Source organism: Rattus norvegicus, chromosome 10, assembly GCF_036323735.1.
Source record: "Rattus norvegicus strain BN/NHsdMcwi chromosome 10, GRCr8, whole genome shotgun sequence".
Taxonomy (NCBI): Eukaryota; Metazoa; Chordata; class Mammalia; order Rodentia; family Muridae; genus Rattus; species Rattus norvegicus.
Genome location: NC_086028.1, coordinates 85,917,554 through 85,940,000, shown reverse-complemented (window position 1 = coordinate 85,940,000; position 22,447 = coordinate 85,917,554). Strand labels below are relative to the sequence as shown.

The window sequence follows — 22,447 nt, the reverse complement described above, 5'->3', positions numbered from 1 at the left end:
CTCACACTGCCAACTTCCTCCTTAATGCCAGTGGGAGCACATCGGTAGGTGCCAGCTTTCCTCCTACCTTAAAGGAAGGACCCATCTTGCCTCCACCCCCCTCTGTCCTACACAGAACATAGTGTTCCTCTTCTAGCAGAGAATATTGGGAAAGTTAGCATATGTTTATAATTCAGTCATGATGGAGTAATGGACAGACAGAAGGTTTTTAAATCAAACCCTAGTTCAGATCCTGACTGTCCTTGCAGACAATAGGACTGTAACTGGTACCATATCTACTACTTAGAGCCTCAGTTTGCTCATCAGTAGCATTGGACAAAACCGGTTTCCATATTGGCATCGTTAGAATAATGCTTTTGGAATGCAGTTATGAAGAACCCTAATCAGCCGAATGTAGTGCCCACCTGTACCGGGGCAGGACTTTGTTGTGGGTTCCATGCTAGCTGAGTTCTCTATAGTGAGACTTCTTGCCTTAAACAACGCTGTATGTAACTCTTGCTACGTTACTTCTTTGGGGCCTTTTGGACCAGTGGCTCTTGTCCTCAGCCATTATCTGTGACTCTTACCTCTCTTCTTCTCTCTTTATATTACTCAGACACCAGCACCCAGCAGGACAGCGTCTTTTTCCGAGTCCAGAGCTGACGAGGTGGCCCCTGCAAAGAAAGCCAAGCCAGCCATGCCCCAAGGTAACTCCCAGAGGTTTAGCACAGTGCACAAGAAGGCCTGTGGTGTTTTCCCTGTCTTTCCCTGTCTGGGGTCTGCCTGGAAGAGGCAACAGGGAAGCAGTTTGAGCTTGCCTGTGGGAGTGGGCCCTCAGCATGAGATAGGAGTGGATCTCTTCAGGAGCAGTGACTTGAGTCTTCCCTCTGGGTTTTCTTGGAGCTGGAGACTGTCTGGATCTCCTCGCTCCCTACTGTCTTCTACCCTCCTGCTGGGCTGTGAACTGACCTGGGAGGCTTGGAGGGGACAAGATTTCAGCAGAAGCAAGAAGAGAAAGTTCTCCTAGACTCCTAAATGGAAGCCAGGTTCTGGGAGCGGAGACAGCAAGGCTGGCTCCTAAACGGTTGTCTCTTCCCCGACTCGCTGGGGCTCTTATGTGCTTCTGTCTATGTGCCTGATCTACGAGCCCTTGCACACGTCACCAGCTCATCTCCATCTCAGTGACAGGGTGACCTGCCAGCACTCACACTCCAGCAGATGAGTGATACTGGCTTCCCCTGGCTGATGGGGCCTTGCAGCTTCTGTCATATAATCAGCTGTGCTACAGCTCAAGATCAGAAGTCACTGCCCTATAGTTCCCAGGGTGTCAGCCTTGTCCACAGTGGAGGATAGTGGACCCAGCACTGTGCTGGTTCAATCACTGTGCTACGCTACATGGGGACAGAGGGGTCAGCATTAAGAGGACGTGATCCCGAGGGCCTGGAAGGGACTTCAGTGTCCAGTGCACTTGCCTAGTGTTCCTCTCCTTGCCCTCGCACTGCACCCTGGTTCTACGTCTTGCCTGCTTCTGTTCTTCCCGCTGGTGCTTTTGCCTCTTTCATTGGCTTTATCCCTGCTGTCCACTACAACACAGTGACAGCACCAGAAGGCTTGTCTGTGGAACTGTCCCCCGTTTCTCCCCTCTCCCACCAGAGCTTCCCACCAGCAGTTCACTCAGTTGCCTTGGTCATTTTCTTTAACAGATTCAGTCCCAAGTCCAAGATCCCTGCAAGGTAGGATGCCCCCACCGTGCCCCAACTCTGCGTGTGGCTTTGTTACCGGGTCCCAGTTTCTCTGTGCTTCGTTTCTTCCCTCCCTGGTGGGTTGCAGTGTTGTGTAACACATTTCCTGTCCGCACCTTGGTGTGGCCTCCCTCCAACCCAACCCCCCCCCCCCCAAAGTCCTAGTCTTTGCTCTTTGTCCCTTCCCTTCCCTGCTCAGGATTTTCCTCTCAGTCTCTTCACTGTGTGGCTGTCTCTGGCTCCTTATCTTGGCGGGAGGTGGAGACAGAGGAGGAGCCAGAGCCAGCCCACAGCTCTGGAGACTCAGGGGTGCCAAGAGGGACGGTCCTGGGAAAGAGGGTGCCACCAGCTGAAAGGGGAGTGGCAGAGAGCAGTTGATGCTTCTGACCACTGGCTGCTGTGGGGAAGGGACCACAGCTCCACCCTCCTCTGACCACAGCTCCGCCCTCCTCCTGACCACAGCTCCGCCCTGATTCTCGTCTGCATCTCACCATTGCTTTGCTTCCCTGCCTCAGCTTCAGTACTGCCAGCAGCGTCCCACAGCTCCCGATTCCAGACCAGTGTAGGGTTCCCCCAGGTTTGGTAGAAGAGCAGAGAAAGATGGAAAGAGAGAAACCAGGAAGGTCAGGAAGTGTCTGTCTCTAAAACAAGTCTTTTTCAGGACCTGAAGGGAGGTGGGCTTTGGTGTCGGAGGTCACAGTTTACAGTGGACATTTTCAGTCCGTGAATACTCACGCACACATATCTGCCCATTGACCAAGCAGGTAGACTACTCAGTTACGAGGATCAGAACTTTCTTGTGACTTTTCTTTTTCAAAGAAATACTGGGAATCCAGCTCAGAGCCCCCTTGCATTCTGAACAAGCACTGTACAACTGAGCCCTGCCTGCCGTCTCAGTGTAACTGACATTCACAGTTAAAAGGGCAAGAGCGTCTTCGTTGATGACTGATCCCTAGGGAGGGTAGGAATATCTAAAAAAAAAGACAATGATCTTCTAACTATCAGCTTTCTTTGGTTCTTTTTTTCGGAGCTGGGGACCGAACCCAGGGCCTTGCGCTTCCTAGGCAAGCGCTCTACCACTGAGCTAAATCCCCAACCCCAACTATCAGCTTTCTTTTCTTTTTTTTTTTTTTTTTTTTTTTTTTTTGATTCTTTTTTTCGGAGCTGGGGACCGAACCCAGGGCCTTGCGCTTCCTAGGTAAGCGCTCTACCACTGAGCTAAATCCCCAGCCCCTCAGCTTTCTTTTAAGAAAAGGTTTATTTTTAATTATGTGCACTTGTGTGTGTCTTAGCTGGGGGTGGGGGAATGGATGTGAGTGCAGGGGCCTTGGGAGACCAGAGAGGGTGTTGGATGCCTTGGAGCTGGAGTTACAGCAGATGTGACTGTATCTTTAGTAAGCCACCTGACATGGCTGCTAGGAACTGAAGTCAGGTCCCCTGTGAGAGCACAACCACAACCTCCCCTTAACTATTGCGCTGTCTCTCCAGCCCTCCACTAGCTCTTAATCCTTTCATTGTCTGCCTCCAGTGAAACCCACAGTTTCCTAGAGGGCAAGGCCATTATGCTGATAGAGCAGGGACAGGCTCAGACTCCAGGGAGCTCCTCTCCCCCAAGGGAAGTGGGCTGTGGCAGGCACCTTTAGTCACTTAGCTGGAGAAGAGGGAGGACAGGAGGGAGACCAGGTAAAGAGTGTTCTCCTCTTAGGGCAATTAAGGTGGGAAGGAGGGGTGTAAGGGGAGGGGCTTCCTGCTATCAGTGCCAGTGGCCCTCAAAGTCTTTGCTTTCTCTGTGCTTAAGGAGGTAAGCACGTGAACTCTTGACTTTAAAGCAGGAGGTGGGGTGGGCTTTGTCCCTATCTCTGAAGATGGGCTTATGTAGCATGACACTGGGCTCCGTGTGGGCTCCCCTGGGAGTGTCAGAGCGTCACTACATTGTTTTTTTAAATATTTATTTATTTATTTCATGTATGTGAGCACACTGTCTCTGTCTTCAGACACACCAGAAGAACCCATTACAGATGGTTGTGAGCCACCATGCGATTGCTGGGGGGTTGAACTCAGGATCTCTGGAAGAGCAGTCGGTGCTCTTAACCACTGAGCCATCTCTCCAGCTCCATTATGGCCTTTATCACACAACTGCATCTTTCTCAAGCTATGTAATCCTGGCTCTCCGAGATGATGCAGGACCAACGTCAATGTGGATATCCGGTTCAATTTCCTGGGGCTAGAAAGTATGAGACTGGATTATGTGGCAGCCCTTACTCTAAGGTTCCACATCGTATAGGAACCCTGGCGTGACAGGAAATCTAGGTATTCACAATCAAGATCCTTCTGCCTCGAGAGGCTTACTGCTGGCCAGCACGGGGATTTATTCAGACCTTGATCTTGATTAGCCAAGCTTGCAGTGGAACAGTAGGTTAATATCAGAAGCCTCTGGATGAGATGCATTGCTCTCCCCCAGAGAACACAGACTGTCCCCAATGGCTGGTTTCCTCCACCAGGACATCCAGGGAGTCAAAGGGGAAGTAATCAAGGGCCCTTTTCCTCTAGCTGATGGCTGCATTCCTATAGTCTCTTTGTTATCATCCTAGCCTTCTCCCTGTCTTTGAGATAAGAGTCCCTCACTCTATAGGCCACTGCCTACCTCTATCTCTCGGGTTCTAGGATTAAAAACGTGAACCACTATACCCAGGCTGCTCGGTTAATTAAAGTCTTTCCTGTCATTAGAAAGCCCGTCTCAAGAGTATTGTTCCGAGCAGCCAAGAGCCACTTGAGAGAAGAGGATAGAAGGGCAGGGTTAGGGCTGAGGATGAGGGCACCTGGCCCTGTGCTGCCTTATGTCAGAGCCTGTCCATAACCTCGGTCAAGAGAAGGCTGGGCTGGCCTCAGCCCGGGCTGCCTCAAGCCTCTGCACAGGACCCCTACTGACCTAGAATTTGTGTGCATTCAAATACTGATTTGTGCTGGGTTTATGTCTAGATTTACAGGCTGATTAACACTGTTGGGACTATAATAAAGTCCTCAGGTATCAAAATAAGGAGAGGTGAACTTTTTTCTTTTTGTCTTTAAAAATAATTAAACGTTCCGGTGGCAGCATGAGCTTTTAATCCCAGCATTCCAGAAGCAGAAGCAGGCAGATCTCTGAAATCGAGGCCAGCCTAGTCTACAGAGTGAGTTTCAGGACAGTTAGAGCTACACAAGAAAACCCTGTCTGGAAAAACCAGACATCATCATCATCATCATCATCATCATCATCATCATCATCATCATCATCATCATTTTTTTGTAATTGAGCGGGCACATCTTAATTCCAGCAGTCAAAAGGCTGAGACAGAAAGATCGTCACAGATTAAGGGATAGCAAGCTCCAAGCCGTCTGGGTAACATAAAACTGAAAGTAAAAAAGAAGAGCTGGGGATGTGCTATATGACCGCAGTACCAACAGTTGGGAAGTAAAGGCAAGGTAAGGAGTCTAAGGCTGTCCTTAGCTCCATGGCGAGTTCAAGGCCAGCCCCAGTCACATGAGTCATGGAGCTAGGGTTCCAGATAAGGCTCAGAGGTTAACAGCACTCGCAGGTCTTGCAGACAACATGCGCTGGTTCCCAGCACTGACATGGCGGATGGCTCACATCTGCTTGTAACTAGTTCTAGAGGATCTGGTTCCATTTTCTGGTCTCCACAGGCATCGTACTCAGCGCACTTACATGTGGTCAAAACACCTCATACACACGTTAAAAATAAATAAAATTTTAAACACTGTTGAGTGTGGTGACGCATGCCTTTGCTTCCAGCACTTGGGAGGCAGAGGCAGGCAGATACCTGTGACTTTGCAGTCAGCCTGGTCTGTACGTCATGGTGCTTGTCAGCCAGAGCTGCAATGTGAGGCTCAGTCTCAAAAAGACAAATGAGCCCGGAGAGAAGGCTCAGCATAGGGACCCTGGCTGGTTCTCTAGAGAACCTGAGTCTAATTCCCAGGACCCACGTGGCTGCTCACAACTGTGAACTCCAGTTTCAGGGGGTTCACTACCCTCTCTGGCTTCAGTGGGCACCAAACATGTGATATACCGACATACATGAGAGACAGAATACCTATACACATCAGATAATAATTAATGACAAACTTTAAACATAAAAGAATGAGAAATATTTTATTGAGTATGCAGACCACGGGAGTACGTAGTTTGAATCTGTAGCTACCTGAGACACTTAGCATGCCCTGTGAGGACTCTCAGGCATCTTCAGCTGTGGGGCCCTTTTCTGTTTGAGGATTCCTTTTCTGTTCACCATGGGGCTATTCCCAAACCATGCAGGCCTCACTAGACAGCTGCTCTCTCTACTGCTTCCTTCTAGAAAAACTGAGGCAGCTTTCTCAGAATTTATTATTTTACCATTTCGTTTGCTGTATTGAGGAACTACCAAACTGGACACGTAGCGTAGGGATTCAGGAAGGCAGCCTCTCTGGGTCTTCCTAAGGTGTGTGTTCTGGGTGCACTCGGCTGTGTCTTTGCCCACTAGGAAAGAGTGCCACCCTCTTCAGCCGACATACCAAGGCTATCGTGTGGGGCATGCAGACCCGGGCTGTGCAAGGCATGCTGGACTTTGACTACGTGTGCTCCCGAGATGAGCCTTCAGTGGCTGCTATGGTCTACCCGTTCACGTGAGTCACGCCAAGGCAGGGAGTCTGGAAGTGGCTAAGTGGGATTCTCAGCTGGAGTCAGCCTCCCATCTTTGCAGCGGAGGGATCTGCCCATCCCAGGGATTGGGACAGTCCATGTTCCTGGGGCCCTTTTCCCCTCAGATGGGAACCTTAAGGACATAGGCCTTGCTGTTGTTGAGGAAGTTCCTCTGTTCAGTGTCCCCTCCCCAGACCCGATTCGTTGGGGATGTTCTTACTTGTGCTCTGCTTTCTGACAGGGGGGATCATAAGCAGAAGTTTTACTGGGGACACAAGGAAATCCTGATCCCTGTCTTCAAGAACATGGCTGACGCCATGAAAAAGCATCCGGAGGTAGACGTGCTGATCAACTTTGCATCTCTGCGATCGGCTTATGACAGCACCATGGAGACCATGAACTATGCACAGGTAGATCATAGATCTGGGATATCCAGTTGGGAAATCAGAAAGAGCTTCTGAATGGAATTTATAGTCCTGGTCACTTGTGATTGAAGACTTGGGAATTGGGAGAGCCAAGAGTTTGGGTGAAGAAAGTACTTAGAGACGGGTACTTCTCAGAAGTGGCTTAAGAGTTGAGCTTAAGTGGGTAAGAGCATGGCTGCCTCACAGGGTTACCTGGAATCGGTTCCAGCTCATTCCCTCACAGACTGGCTTGAACAACATGCTCAAAAGCAGTGTCTTGAGCTGATTATCGTCCAGTGGCAAAGCCCTTGCCTATGAAAGTAAGGCCTTACATTCTATCCCCAGCACCATCCCCTATATATTATTACTTATTTCAGGACAGATGTTAAAGAATTAAAAGCTGGTAGATACTTCCGCATCCCTTTTCTCAGAAACATGGCCACCAGGTTTCAGCATACCGGCCCCACACCTCATTCTGTACCAATAGGTTGGCAACATCACCTTTGTTCTTCCTAGTCTTGTCATAAGTGTCTTGAATTAACATTTGCACACATCCCTGATCATCACCTGTCTTAGTTAAGGTTTCCATTACTGTGAAGACAACGTGACCAGGGCAGTTCTTAGAAAGGCAAACATTTCATTGGGGCTGCCTTACAGATTCTGAGGTTCAGTCCATTATCATCATGGTAGGAAGCATGGCAGTGTGCAGGCCAACATGGCGCTGGATGAAGGCAGCTAGGAGGAGACTCTCTTTCCACACTGGGCAGAGCTTGAGCATAGAGACCTCAAAACCTCCCTATACTTTCTCCAATAATGCCACACCTCTTCATAGTGTCACTTCTCATGGGCCAAGCATATACAAAACCATCAGACTGTCCTAGCACAGATTTCTAGATGTTGAACTGCTACATCAGAATGACCGCTTGGAACCTTCTAACATACCAAGGTTTCCAGAGCATTCATGATCTAAACTCCTAATGGTAGACAGTCCAGCTTTGATTTCTTTTGAGACTGGGTCTCATTATCCAGCCCAGGCTGGCCTGGAACTCAGAGATCCACCTATGTCTGCTCTCCGAATGCTGGTATTAAAGGTGTAGGCCAGCTCCAGTTTCTGTTTGCCAACACCAAACAGCTGTGTAGTGAATTAGTGCTCTGTTTACTCTGCACGTCTTTGATCATTAACTGAAACTAACTTTGAGAAACACTGGCTTGCCATTTGTGCCCTGGGTCCTATCCCTCCTTCCTCCTCTTCTGTTGCAGTATTCGCCCTTGGCTAGTGATTTGTAAAAGCCTCCTATAGACAGTGGGCTTTTGTTTGCTTTTGATTGTCTGGTCCAGTTATTTCAGTTAATGAGTGGACAACATAAACATGGTCTGCCATTTAGATGAGCTGCTCTTTCAGGCTGGAACAGACTTTGGCAAAAACAACCCATGGCAAAATGATAGCCCCCACCTATGTCCACAAATAAAGTTTTATTAAAACAGCCAGTGCTTTCATTTATGTATTGTGCATGGATACTTACACACTGAAAACCTGTTACACAGACCACAAGACCCACAAAACCTAAACTGATCTTGCAACCCTTTACAGACTGGCCCAGAGCCAAAGAGAGATGGCTCTGAGATCTTCTGTTCCTCTAGCCCAGTCTAGGCAAGTATGGGAACAGCTTGTTTCTGTTGTGCGCTGGCCACAGCCTGTAGGGACAAAGACAAGACTCGGTGGGTACTTAGGAGGAAAGGCAGGTCGGAATCTGTTGAGTTTGAGACTTTAGATGAGAGTGTAACTCTAGACTAGGCAAAGACTTAGAAGCTTTTGCCTCTGCTCATGCACTGAGTCCGTGTGTCACTGGCCAATGAAGGTTTGTTTCCGTGTCTGCTGCTATGTGTGTGTGTGTGTGTGTGTTGGGAGGTGCACGTGGAGATCAGGGGACAGCATTCAGGGGTCAGTTCCTCCTTCTACCATATTTGCCCTTGGCATCAATCTCAGGTCATCAGGCTTGGCAGCAAGTGCATTTGCCTCCTGAGCCTTCTCGATGACCCCATTCCTCTCCTCTGAGAGAAGTTTGAAATGACCAGGACAGGACCTGAGGCATGTGGGAGGGAGAAGGTACATTCTCTTCGCCTTACTTTGTTCCTGAAACCTGGGTGGGGACACTGGACAATGGAGGCCCTCATTGTCCATCAAAGGTGAACCGTTCACAAGTTCAGTGTTAATTTGAAATCTTAATTGTCTAGATCCGGACCATAGCCATCATAGCAGAAGGCATCCCTGAGGCTCTCACACGGAAGCTCATCAAGAAGGCAGACCAGAAGGGCGTGACCATCATTGGGCCAGCCACGGTGAGTGTCTGCTCCACAAGTCTTCCTGATACTACTGGAAGCATATGTTTTTGTTTGTTGTAGGTCATTGTTGGGTTTTGAGTTTTTTTTGTTTGTTTTTTGTTTTTTGTTCTGTGTGTGTGTGTGTGTGTGTGTCTGTCTGTGTGTGTGTCTGTGTGTGTGTGTGTGTGTGTGTGTCTGTGTGTCTGTGTATTTTGTTTTGTTTTGTTTGAGGCATAGTTCTCATGCTGATCCAGACTAGCCTGGAGCTGATGGTAATCCTTCTGCCTCAGGCTCCTCCTGAGATTTGGGATTAGAGACATGATCCACCATGCCTGACAGGAAGCTCACATCTGTTAATAACTTTTTAAATTTGATTTGCTGGATTACATAAATCCATTTTCACGCAAATATATAGTGTACTTTGAGCAAAACTCTAGCCACACCCTCTCTCCCTTCCTGACCCTCATTAGGAGATTGAACTGTGATTGCCAAACTTTCGAGGCAAGCAGTTTTACCTGTTGAGTCATGCCATTAGCTTAAGCTTGCTTTTTGGTTATCCTGGGTTGAAGAGTTCAGAAGTATGCACTGTTATGCCATTACCAGGTAGATTTTTTTTTTTAAATACTTATTTTATTTACTATACATAAGTACACTGTAGATGTCTTCAGACATGCCAGAAGAGGGCATCAGATGGTTGTGAGCCACCATGTGGTTGCTGGGATTTGAACTCAGGACCTCTGGAAGAGCAGTCAGTGCTCTTAGCCACTGAGCCATCTCTCCAGCCCACCAGGTAGATTTTTTAACCTTTTACTTGAACCAAGCAAGAACAGTACCACTGAGCCACACTGACAACCCCCAGGTAGTTTTAATTTTGTTTATTTACTTGTCCGGAGTGTGCAGTGAAGGTGGCTTTGATATGTATGAAGCCAGAGTGCGTGTCATGAGAGTCTGTGACTCTCCACCTTATTCCTTTGAAGCAGGGTCTCTCCCTGAACCTGGGGCTTTTATGGTTTATTGACTAGATCAGAAGTCAGCAAGCCATAGTGATCTTACACTGCCCACCTCAGTGCAGGGGTTACACGTACCACAGGACAACACCTAGCTGTTATGAAATTGACTAAACTCCATTCTTTATTGCTGTCGAGGTGCTCTTGACCACTTAGCCATCTCTCGAGCTTCCCAGCCCCCAATTTGTAAAAGTCCCTTTTATCCCCTTCATAGTTACCAGAAGTTAATAGGAGATATCTGTTGTTTTTAATGCTTTTGTCTTTAAATGCAATTATAATGTAGCGTGGAATTATTCCATTAACTATACACCAAGGAAAAAAGCTATCTGGGGGTTTATTTTTGACTCAGAACTTCACGTTAGAAGAAATTGTTCTGTTCTAATTTAATTGTTGTGTAAACGTTGAAGCTGGAACTGGAGAGATGGCTGGTTGGCTAAGAGTACTTGTTGCTCTTCCAGAGAACCCAGGCTCAGTTTCCAACACCCAAAATGACCAGACAGTACACACACACAGAGAGAGAGAAAGAGAGAGAGAGAGAGAGAGAGAGAGAGAGAGAGAGAGAAGCAAAAATACCCAAAAACATAAAATCACAATAAATTTAAATAAAAATTCGAAGGTAAGGTTGTGTGTGGTGGTGGTGGTGGTGACGACATCTTTAATTTCAGTACTTGGGAGCCAGAAGCAGGCAAATCTCTGTTAATTCAAGGGTAGCCTGGTCTCCATAATGATTTTCAGGCTAACCAGAACTGCATAGTGTGATCAAAAAAAGAAAAAAATGTAGGAGCTGGGATTTTTTTACCCCCACTCTGGTGCTAGGTACTCTCTAAGGGCCTCGTGCATGCTGGGAAGGGATACTGAGTGACCATCCCTAAAACTAGGAGCTTTGCAACAAGTAAAGGGTTGTTTGTGTTATAAGCAAGTTGTCGTTGTACATAGAGAAGCCCCGCTGTGTGGCACATCTTTGTGGGTGCTGTAGGTGAGAGGACATAATGTTACGTAGACTGATCTAAAACTGAGCAAGTGCTTTACACACAGGCCTTGCTGTGTCTTAAGGGAGGGAAGAGGTTCTCCGTGGGCAGGTGTAGTTCTCTCCGCCACTTCTCTCCGCTTTGGCCAGAGGCACAGGGCAGGTAAAGTAGGGTTCTGTTGTTCCTCCTGCACCCTGGTTCGTCTTAACTGCTGTTTCTGCCTCTGCAGGTTGGGGGCATCAAGCCTGGATGCTTTAAGATTGGGAATACTGGTGGGATGCTGGACAACATCCTGGCCTCCAAACTGTATCGCCCAGGCAGTGTGGCCTACGTCTCGCGTTCAGGAGGCATGTCTAACGAACTCAATAATATCATCTCTCGGACCACAGATGGTGTCTACGAGGGTGTTGCCATCGGCGGGGACAGGTATTAGCTGAGCATCTTCTACAGTGCAGTTAGCTATCTGGGCAATATGCACGGTGTGTTACTTACTTCCCAGACACTGAGCCCCTAGCAAAGTTATGTAAGTCTATTGAGTGAAGGCTGCTCCTTGCTACCCCCAGCCCCCATTTCCATTAGCCAAGAGCTTCTGAATCTGCTCCAGACTTCACACCCATGAGCAATCCGTGTCTATAGTGGGGTACATCTCCCCATGCTGTCTCCTGATCCTCTGTCCTCCCTGCCCTCTGTAGGTACCCTGGGTCCACATTCATGGATCACGTGCTGCGTTACCAAGACACTCCAGGAGTCAAGATGATTGTAGTTCTTGGGGAGGTGAGCTGTTGTTGCCGTCGTTACTTTTGAGGGGAGGGTCTCCTTTTGATTATAAATGTAGTCTAGGATTTGCGTTTTTAAAAGTCAGGCACTTTGGCACTATACACCTTAAAGCGATCTCCTGGCGGTACAGCCCGTAAGATTCTGGGGCTGAGAGTTTGCTCTGTCAGCAGTGAGCAGCTGTGAGGGAGGAACCGTCTCCCTCTGGCCATGGTCTCCACCCACTGGGAGGATAGCTTGGCAGTGAGGCCATCTTCTTTTTTTTTTTTTTAAGATTTATTTATTCATTTAATATATATAAGTACACTGTAGCTGTCTTCACATACACCAGAAGAGAGCATCGGATCTCTTTACAGATGGTTGTGAGCCACCATATGGTTGCTGGGAATTGAACTCAGGGCCTCTGGAAGAGCAGTCGGTGCTCTTAACCACTGAGCCGTCTCTCCAGCCCCATCTTCTTTTTTTTTTTTTTTTTGGTTCTTTTTTCCGGAGCTGGGGACCGAACCCAGGGCCTTGCGCTTCCTAGACAAGCGCTCTACCACTGAGCTAAATCCCCAGCCCCCCCATCTTTTTAATGTAGTTGTTTTTTTTTTTTTTTTTTTTAAATCTTATGTGTGTTGCCTTTGTGTGTCTGTATACCATGTGTGTGCTTCCTGCCTGCACCTCCTGTCCATGAGGGTGCCAGTCCTCTGGAAATGGAGTCATAGGTATTTGTGAACCACCATTTGGGTGCTAAGAACTGCAGCCGAGTCCTGGAGGTGTGACAAGTGCTCTTAACCGCTGAGCCATCTCCCCAGCCCCTGTGAGGGCTTCTTTTCTTTATTTTAAGATCCAGGAGAGTTCTGTAAGCCCATTTCTTGCTTGTTCTTCTGAAAGAGGTTCTAATCCTGCATCATCATGTACTGTGAATTAGAAAGGGACACCCGGGAATGGCCTTAAAAGGCATATTATCCTTCTTAATTCCTTATACACCTAGGATAAATCTTTTGGGTGGAAATTAAACTCACTGTTACATAGCCCAAGTTTGTGTCCTCAGATTTTATAGCCAACCTTTATTTCATGGGGTTATTGTTGTTTTGTGGTTTTATGGTTTTTTGTTTTTTGGTGTTTTTTTTCTTTGCCACGTGGGCAGTTTTTCCTGTTGAAGGGAAACTTGAAGTAGCTTCCACCAAGTTGTGGGGTTTTTCTCTTCCGCTATTCCTTTACAGATAGGGGGTACAGAAGAATATAAGATCTGCCGGGGCATCAAGGAGGGCCGCCTCACCAAGCCAGTGGTCTGCTGGTGCATCGGGACCTGTGCCACCATGTTCTCTTCTGAGGTATGAGTGGGACCGGCTATCCTTGAGTAGGAAATGAGGTTGCAGAAAAGGCTGTCTAAGCTGGAGCCTACATACATCTTCCTGTTCAGCTGCTAATTCCTTCCCTAAGCCCTTGTGGCTTGCTTTGTGACTGCAAAGCCGAGCCCAAGTTTTGCCTGCCAGGAATTTACGTCTCCTGGGCTCTTCCTCTGCACATTGACCAACAGGTTAAGGCTGAGATGAGACACTGAGCTCTGACTCAAGGAGGAAGGGGAGGGATATAGCTTGAGCTTAGCCCAGGAAGGCCATGTTAGGGACACCCTGTGGGAGACAGTGGGGAGAGAATTGTTCTTGCTTTACTAAGATGACATACTGGGCGTGTGAGGCAACCGAATGGGTAAAGGTGTGGCCATCGGTTCTGACCACATGAGTGTGGTCCTCAGAATCTACACAATGAAATGAGATCTAGCTCCTCCCATAAGTGGATCTCTGACCTCCACTTTCACACCGTGTCACATGCATGCCACTCCAAAAGTAAAGGTGGCTTGCCGTAGAGCTGCGCAGTGGTGTACTTATAAATCCAGCTCTTAGAGGGCTGAGACGGGGATGATGAGCCTGGGGCAGATAGATGTCTGAGCTTCCGAGTTACAGAACCAGACTTAAGTGTTCAAGGTTCAACTATCCTCTACTGGGAAGATGGTCTATCACATGACAGAAATAAAATGCAGGATAAAAATGATCTGTCAAGCCAAGTGTGGTGGCATTAGTCCCAGCACTCAGGAGGCAGAGACAGACAGGTTTCTTTGAGTTCCAGCCTAGAATGTTCTACACAGCGGGTTCCACTCAGGACAGGCAGAGCTTCATAAGTGAGACTGTCCCAAGGAAACAAAACAAAAATTTGCCAACCAGTTCATTCATCAGCAGCATGGAGCAGCCTGTGGTGCCCTTGATGGTGTGTGTGTATAGAGAAGGAAAGCGTTTGGTTTCCAGCTTCCTACAGCAATGGTGCTGTTGTGGTAGAGGGGATAATTGAACCCGTGGCTCAAATGCTGGCAAGCGCTTTACCACTAAGCTACATCCCTAGCCCGTAGTGACACTTTTTACCTAAGTAGCTGTTGGAGTTGCACATCTCTGAAGAAACAGCTTCATTTCTGTGTGTCCTACTGGTGGGAACACAAAATGCTTCAAAGGATGTGCACTAGAACAGGCCCTGAAACATTGTAACAGAAGACGGAAGTAGCCTAGTGCACATCGGGGGAGGCCATCATGTGTGTCTGTACTGGGAGGCCGTGGTCATCTTATACCTATGCACTGGAACACCAGGCCAGCCTGAGCGTGACGAAGAGATTCACTATAAAAGGAACGCAAGGCTCAGTTATTCTTTTTATTTTTTAAAGATTTATTCATTTATTATATATAAGTACACTGTCACTGTCTTCAGACACACCAGAAGAAGGCATGGGATCCCATTACAGATGGTTGTGAGCCACCATGTGGTTGCTGGGATTTGAACTCAGGACCTCTGGAAGAGCAGTCAGTGCTCTTAACCGCTGAGCCATCTCTCCAGCCCAAGAATCAATTATTCTTAGGTCAGGGTATTATGGAAACATTCAATATAATTCATTTATTTATTTATTTATTTATTTTAGATCTATTATGTATACAGTGTTCTGCCTGCATTTGTGCCTGCGAGTCAGAAGAGGGCACCAGACTTAATTACAGATGGTTGTGAGCCACCATGTGGTTGCTGGGAATTGAACTCAGGACCTCTGGAAGAGCAGTCGGTGCTCTTCCACTGAGCCATCTCTCCATCTCATAATTCACTTTTTTTTTTTTTTTTTTTCGTTTTTTGGAGTTGGGGACCGAACCCAGGGCATAATTCACTTTTTTTTTTTCTTCTCTATTCTTTTTTTTTCGGAGCTGGGGACCGAACCCAGGGCATAATTCACTTTTTTTTTTTTTCTACTCTATTCTTTTTTTTTCGGAGCTGGGGACCGAACCCAGGGCCTTGAGCTTGCTAGGCAAGTGCTCTACCACTGAGCTAAATCCCCAACCCCATAATTCACTTTTTAAATGTGAAATATGTGGAATTTTTTTTCCACATATTGAGTAAAGGGGGAGAGGGTGATCCAGAATTCTGCCTCAGAAGTTGCTGGCACAGGCTTTAAGGTCAGATCTTTGTGCACTGTCACCTCGTAAATCAGTACCTCTGTCTCCAGAGCTGTAAAGTTGATCTCTGGATGGTTTAAGTGAAAATGACTGTAGCCAGGCACGATGGCACAGAGTCTGATCTCAGCATTTTGGAGATAGAGACGGGAGAATCATGAGTCAAGGCTAATATGGCCCTAGTTCTCTTGCCTTGGTCATGGTGTCTGCTCACAGCAGTAAAACCCTAACTAAGACATCCAGCGAAAGGCCAACAGCTTTATTTAATTGGGGCTGGGTCACAGGTTCAGAGATTCAGTCCAGTGTCATCAAGGTATAAGCATGGCAGCGTTCAGGCAGGCATGGTGCAGGAGGAGCTGAGAGTTCTACATCCTCATCTGAAGGCTGCTAGCAGAATACTGACTTCCAGGCAGCTAGGATGAAGGTCTTAAAGCCCACACCCACAGTGACACACCTACTCCAACAGGACCACACTTTCTTATTTTTTTTTTCTTTTTTCTTTTCTTTTTTTCGGAGCTGGGGACCGAACCTAGGGCCTTGCGCTTGCTAGGCAAGCGCTCTACCACTGAGCTAAATCCTCAACCCTAGGACCACACTTTCTAATAGTGCCTCTTCCTGGGCTAAACATATACAAACCATCACATTTCACTCCCTGGCCCACATAGGCTTGTTCAAACATGAGTCTGGGGGGCAGGAAGGGGGGCAATACCTAAACATAGCATAACGTAAAATACATTTAGTCCAACTTCCAAGCCCCAATAGTTCTTAGTAGTCTCAACAGTGTTAAAAGTCTATTTGAACTTAATCTCTTCTGAGATTCATCCAATCACTTAACTGTGATCCCCAAAGCAAGACAGGGAATCAGCTGGGCAAACTCCAAACTCTGCTTCTCTCTCTCTCTCTCTCTAAATGTAATAAGAAATAAGAGTTCTGATGTCAAAGTGGTCTTCAGATCTTCAACTCCTTTTCATCTTTGTTGACAGCAACAAACTTCTTTCTCCTAGGCTGGTTCCATTTCCTGTTAGCCATTTTCCTCAGCAGGTAGTCCATGGCTCTGGCATCCCAAACATGGCCAAAGCTTCTGAGTTCTGCTGCTTGCTGTGGCTGGGACATGGTCCCGGTGTTATTACATTATAACCAGCTTTCTGTCTTCCAAATCCTTCACTGTGTACGCTTGGCTGTCCTGGAACTTGCCCTATAGACTGACTTTGAGCTCAGATATCTACAGCCTGTCTCCTAAGCACTGGGATTAAAGGCCTAGTCCACCAAGCCTGGATTTAAGTTTTTCTTCACCTAGAATTGCTTTGTTCTAGGCTGGCCTTGAACTCAGAGATCTGCTTGTCTTTGTCTCCTGGGATTAAAGGCTTATACTACCATGCCTGGGTCTAAATTGAGCTGGGTGGGATCTTGCTCCGAGGTCACTACTCCCTCAATTCATTTTAATACCCTGGAACACAGGACTCAGCTCCACAACCATCTTCTGAAAAGTGGGGAATTAAGGCCAGGCCTTTAAGCGGCACCTTTACAAGTGTGGTTCAGAAAACGGGTCCTCAATGCAGTCACTCAGACAGGGCTGCTGTAAGTCAGGGAAATGCCGTCTGTCTATTCTTTTTCCTCTTTAGAAACTTGAGTTTTAGTTTTGAGAAGTCCCAGAGTTTAAGATTCGTTTAGTCAGGTATGTTGACCTACATGTGTTGCTGAGGCAGGAGAATTGCTGGAGCCCTGGAATTCAGACAGAGGTCAACCTGAGCAGCTTAGCGAAAGGGATCCCCTATGAGATATCTGCTGAGCATCACAGAGTGAGTTTCTGAGTTCGGAGAAGCCACTGCTAACTTTTCCACAAAAGTCACACGTCCTCTTTGTTCACTTAAATCTGCACGAACACAAGCTGGGACCAAAATCGCCCGGGTTCAAATGCTTCCTTCCATATACTACCTTGTGGTTGTGGGCAGTCACTTCGTCCTTGAGGGAACACTAGCAGGCGGCAGGCAGAGCACTGTGTGAATGGGGGTCTTGGAAAGCCCCTGGTGGGAAGCACTGGTCGCTCAGATGAGGCGCTAGGACGATCGTTTGCTGGGTTTCATCTAAGTCAGAGGTAGACTCATTTATTTCCCCTACTGCTTGACTCCCACCTCTTTTTAAGTGTCTTCCAGAGTATTCCTTCTGGTTGATAGAGTTAATGGACATTTACTTTTTCTATTTTTACCTCCTGAATTTCTTATTACATTGAGAGGGTGGGGAGAGAGAGAGAGAGAGAGAGAGAGAGAGAGAGAGAGAGAGAGAGAGAGAATATGAGAATGTGTTACACATACGGGGGTCAGATGGCAGGCACTTTTAGCCACTGAGCCATCTCACCAACCCCTGGTAAACTATTGGATGGCTTTTCTCTTCCCCCATGTTCCTGTTTCCTGTTTTCCTTGTTCCAACGCATGGTCAGAAAGAAGAAGCGGTTGCTACTTGTTGCTATAGCGATGTAAGCCTAGTGATCTGAACGCTGACTTTTTGAGCAGCTTGAGATCTTTGCTTTCATGTGAACTCTTGAGCTTCAAGGAACTGTCTTAGTTCTTGCTTGTTGCCGAGAGCTAACCCTCCATCCGATCCTTCTTACGCCGGCCACAGGGAAACCAAACGTGGCTCATGTAAAGAGGATGATCTTGAAGTTGGATCAACGGCTTTGTAATCCTCGCCTTACCATGCACTGGGTGTCCCTTGAAGAAGCTGACTTCTCCCCTGCTTAGATTCCACACCTGTGATGTGGGAGTTGCCTACCCTACCCTACCTATTTGGTTAGCATACATACTAAAGGTTTCAATGAAGAAGCATGTGTGAAGCCTTTGGCAGGGGCCAGCCATGATCAGTGAGGATGTTTCCCGGGATATTTTGCTCTCCCCTAGAGGACTGACACACCTGATAACGCTGCTGTGCTATGTTTTCCAGGTCCAGTTTGGCCACGCTGGGGCTTGTGCCAACCAGGCTTCTGAAACGGCAGTAGCCAAGAACCAGGCCTTGAAGGAAGCGGGAGTGTTTGTGCCCCGAAGCTTTGATGAGCTCGGAGAAATCATTCAGTAAGGAGTGGGCAGGATGTGGTCTCCCCACCCTTTCCTGATCCCTTCTGAGGACACCCCCCCCACCACGGGGCCTCTGGATACTCTTAGCTGTTCATTTGCTCTGATGCACTGTAGGCAAAACCAACTCCTTGACTTTTGTTTTATTTTAGTTTTAAAAGCACCAGGTCAAGGCCAGTTGGGCTGGTGTTAAAACTCATTTGGTTTCTGAGGCTGGTGTTGGTGGCCGTTAAGGGCTTGGATGTGTTTAGAAAGTGTCATTTTAGGCAGGCAACAGTGGCATATACCTTTAATCCTAGTACTCAGGAGGCAGAGGCAAGCGGATGTCTGTGAGTTCCAGGACAGCCAGGACTACACAGAGAAACCTTGTCTTAAAAAATAAACAACAGGGTTGGGGATTTAGCTCAGCGGTAGAGCACTTGCCTAGCAAGCGCAAGGCCCTGGGTTCGATCCCCAGCTCTGAAAAAAAAAAAAAAGAAAACAACAACAACAAACAAACAAACAAAAAGTGTCTTCCAGGGTATTCCTTCTGGCTGATAGAGTTATTGGACATTTACTTTTTCTATTTCTACCTCCTGAATTGGCTGTTCTCCTCTCTTCCCGTGATTTGCAGATTCATCCTCCTGTGAAGCCTCATCCAGAGAAGGGGAGCTAAAGGGGTGGTGGCAAGGACAGGCCGGGCCATAATTTGTTTTCATTTAGTTCCTGGGATCCAGTTGGTAGGAGTAAGCTACTGTGAGCTGAAGAAGCCTACAGTGTTTGGGCTACAGCCTAGAAAAAAATCTACAGAAACCGTAGCGTCTCCTGTCTCTCCCTGTCTCCCAGGTCCGTGTATGAAGATCTTGTGGCCAAAGGCGCCATTGTACCTGCTCAGGAAGTGCCACCTCCAACAGTACCCATGGACTACTCTTGGGCCAGGGTAAGTGTCCCGGTAATCTGGAGGTGAAGGTGGATTTGCGGATTTTGTTTTGAAAACATGCTCTCTCCAGTCCTAAATCTTTCCTCCTATGTACAAAACACAGATTGTCTGCCTCTGCCTCCCAAGTGCTGGGATTGGAGGCTTATGCTGCCATGCCTAGCCCTAAGTTGGTGGTTTTTGGAGGCAGGATTTTACTTAGTGGCTCTGGCTGTCCTAGAATTCACTCTGTGGACTAGGCTGGCCTCTAACTCAGCTCCTTCTGTCTTTAACTCCCAGTGCTGGGATTAAAGATGTGTGTTAGAAAATCACACCCGGCTAGATTTGTGAATTTTAAGGTGGTTTGGGTTTGACCTCCTGGATACCAGGCCCCTTCTGACTACTTAGAGCAGTGAAGCCAACTTCTCCAAGGGGATCAGAAACCTCTCTGATTAACTCTTGGGTCCCATGCACTGTATGCTAGAACTTGTCCCTGGTTTTATTTTTAGGTCAGGTGACAGAATGGGCAACACAGTCCACGTGTGTTTTATCTGATGTTGGAAGGAGCCAGCTTGTAGGGCCTAACGGTTAGCACGAGGGAGCTAGAGGCAGGAGGATCGGAAGTTCATGGTCATTCTGCTGGTGCTTCTTCCTCTTCCCTCTTCGCTCCCCCATCCTTCTTCCTTCCTCCTTCTTTTGGTTTTTCAAGACAGGGTTTCTCTGTGTAGCCCTAACTGTCCTGGAACTCACTGTGGACCAGGCTGGCCTCGAACTCAGAGATCCTTGTCTCGCAGGTGCCTTGGCCTTCTGAGCACTGGGTTTAAAAGCATGTGCCACAGTGCCTGGTTTAGAAAGCTACTTCGAAGAAATGCTTTCCTAGAACGTTCAAAGAATATATTTACGTTTTTTGTTTATCATGATTAAACATGATTAAACATTGTTTAACATGATTAAACATGTTAATGTTTATCACAGGAGATTAATCAGATGACTATGATGAGGTGCCACATAGCAGTTAAAAGGAATTAACTAAATTGTGCATGTACAGACATTAATAGAGTAAAAGGCGCACTATGGGCAGGCTTGCTAAGTAAGGAGTCTTGGTGGTCCTCAACCTTGGAGTGTAAAGACAGCTAGCCTTGAACTCTGGTCTACCAGCCTCTGCCTTCTGTTAGCCCTGGCCGCCCTGACATTCAGAGATCGCCTGCTTCTGCCTCCCCAGTGCTAGGATTGAATGTGTGCACCTCTATGCCTTGCTAACCTCCACTTCTTGAAAAGAGTTTGTCTGGATCCTTCAGATCGGCCAAGCCATTCCTGAGAGCACACACAGCTATCTGTCTTGGGAAAAAAAAAACCAATGGCCACCATAACACTCTGTCCCCATGTCTGCTCAGGAGCTGGGTTTAATCCGAAAACCTGCCTCATTCATGACCAGCATCTGTGACGAGCGGGGGCAGGAACTCATTTATGCGGGCATGCCCATCACCGAGGTCTTCAAGGAAGAGATGGGCATTGGTGGTGTCCTGGGCCTCCTCTGGTTCCAGAGAAGGTGAGACACGATGGGCACGGGTAATAGGGCACTGGGCTTGGAGCCCACAGTCTTCCCCTGACACAGGAGGTAGGGCGGGCAGAATGAAGAGTGTCACCCGCCATGTGGCCACAGGCTGACAGAAGGGACAGAAAGGTCACTGTAAACCAAGAGGATGAAAAGGATCGGCCTCAGGAGAGGTCTTGGGAATGTACAGTGACCTCTAGGTCAGTGGGGCACCTGGACAGGTATGAACTTAACCAGTGGGGCTGATAGAGTTGCCGTGCAGCCCTGGATGAGCTTCTTCCCCTCGGCAGTTCTGTCTTTCATAAGGCTGAACGGTAAGTGTTTGTGTTTCCTTCACTCACTCCCAAGCTTAGGCTGTCCTGAGCCTGACAGCCGCCCGAGGCCGCAGGCCTGTGGTTACCCAGCACTGACGGATCTCCCTGTGAAAGCCTTAGCTTCTGTTGTTCTTTGTCATGCCCTAGGCTTTCCCTAGACAAACTCCGTGTAGTACATAGATTTCTCTGTGTACTCCCCTGCATCCTCTATCCCCCAGTCTCCAGACTTTGCCCTTGATTATTAGTGAGGATATTGAACACTACAGGAAGTATGGGGTGGGGCCACATCTTTTTTCTGGTAGCAGGCCTGTGGAGAGAAATGTAGCCGCCACAGTTACAGACCAAATCCTGTTACAGAAACTCAGGCTGACCACTTTTTTGTTGTTGTTTTTTTGAGGCAGGGTCTCATTATGTGGACCAGGCTAGCCTCAAACCCAGAGATCAGTCTCCCCCTGCCTTCCATGTGCTGGAATTAAAGGCATGTGCTTACCCCACTCAGCTGACCAAAGTTCATGAACTTTTTTTTTTTTTTTTTTTTTGGTGGAGCGAAGTCTTTTTGTTCTTTTTAAAGAATCTTTTATTTATTTGTTTGTTTACTTGCTTATTTTTCAAGTGCTTGGTGTTTTGCCTTTGTGTCTATCTGTTGTCTGTGTGAGGGTGTTAGATCCCCTAGAACTGGAGTTAGAGACAGTTGTGAGCTGCCATGTGGGTGGTGGGGAATTGAACCTGGGTCCTCCGGAAGAGCAGCCAATGCTCTAAACTGCTGAGCCATCTCTCCAGGCCCGTACATACATGTCTTAAGAGGAGAAAATCTTTGTTAGTGAAGTCACGTGGTGTGACATGGGCAAGCACTGCAGATTCACTACAATTTGATTTTGAGTTAATTTCTCATTGTTGCACATTCCGAAACCTTTTATGGGCTGGAAAGATGGTTCAGTGGTTAGCACCGTGCTCTGCAGTGATCTGAAGCATTCAGGAGCCAAGAAGGGTTTGACTTGGAGTGGGCGGTGGTATCAGGCTACAGAGGAGCCTGTGTCCTTGTCACTGTAGCTCCTGGACTTTGTTCCAACTCTTCTCCCTGCGCCTCTGTGTACCTCCTCTAGGTTGCCCAAGTATTCCTGCCAGTTCATTGAGATGTGTCTCATGGTCACCGCTGATCACGGGCCAGCTGTCTCCGGGGCCCATAACACTATCATCTGTGCTCGGGCTGGGAAGGACCTGGTCTCCAGCCTCACCTCAGGGCTGCTCACCATTGTAAGTCTGGCCTTCCTGGGAGGCGCCAGCTT

At 47.7% G+C, this 22,447-nt stretch overlaps 1 protein-coding gene across 3 annotated transcripts in view; it reads left to right on the top strand.

The window, feature by feature from the left end:
- Acly (ATP citrate lyase) overlaps positions 1 to 22,447 on the top strand; it is a 52,204-nt gene that overhangs the window by 24,605 nt on the left and 5,152 nt on the right. For 2 of the 3 annotated variants that reach the window (NM_016987.2, XM_039085164.2), the window contains exons 12-24: positions 1 to 44; positions 596 to 686; positions 1,683 to 1,712; positions 6,236 to 6,377; positions 6,635 to 6,803; positions 9,033 to 9,137; positions 11,324 to 11,520; positions 11,787 to 11,868; positions 13,077 to 13,187; positions 18,270 to 18,397; positions 19,223 to 19,316; positions 20,687 to 20,841; positions 22,265 to 22,415. The exon at positions 1 to 44 is cut by the window's left edge and continues 111 nt beyond it. In NM_016987.2, coding sequence (NP_058683.2) covers positions 1 to 44; positions 596 to 686; positions 1,683 to 1,712; positions 6,236 to 6,377; positions 6,635 to 6,803; positions 9,033 to 9,137; positions 11,324 to 11,520; positions 11,787 to 11,868; positions 13,077 to 13,187; positions 18,270 to 18,397; positions 19,223 to 19,316; positions 20,687 to 20,841; positions 22,265 to 22,415 — 1,499 coding nt within the window. The remainder of the gene's footprint in view (positions 45 to 595; positions 687 to 1,682; positions 1,713 to 6,235; positions 6,378 to 6,634; positions 6,804 to 9,032; positions 9,138 to 11,323; positions 11,521 to 11,786; positions 11,869 to 13,076; positions 13,188 to 18,269; positions 18,398 to 19,222; positions 19,317 to 20,686; positions 20,842 to 22,264; positions 22,416 to 22,447) is intronic. The other variant, NM_001111095.1, reaches the window with a different exon arrangement.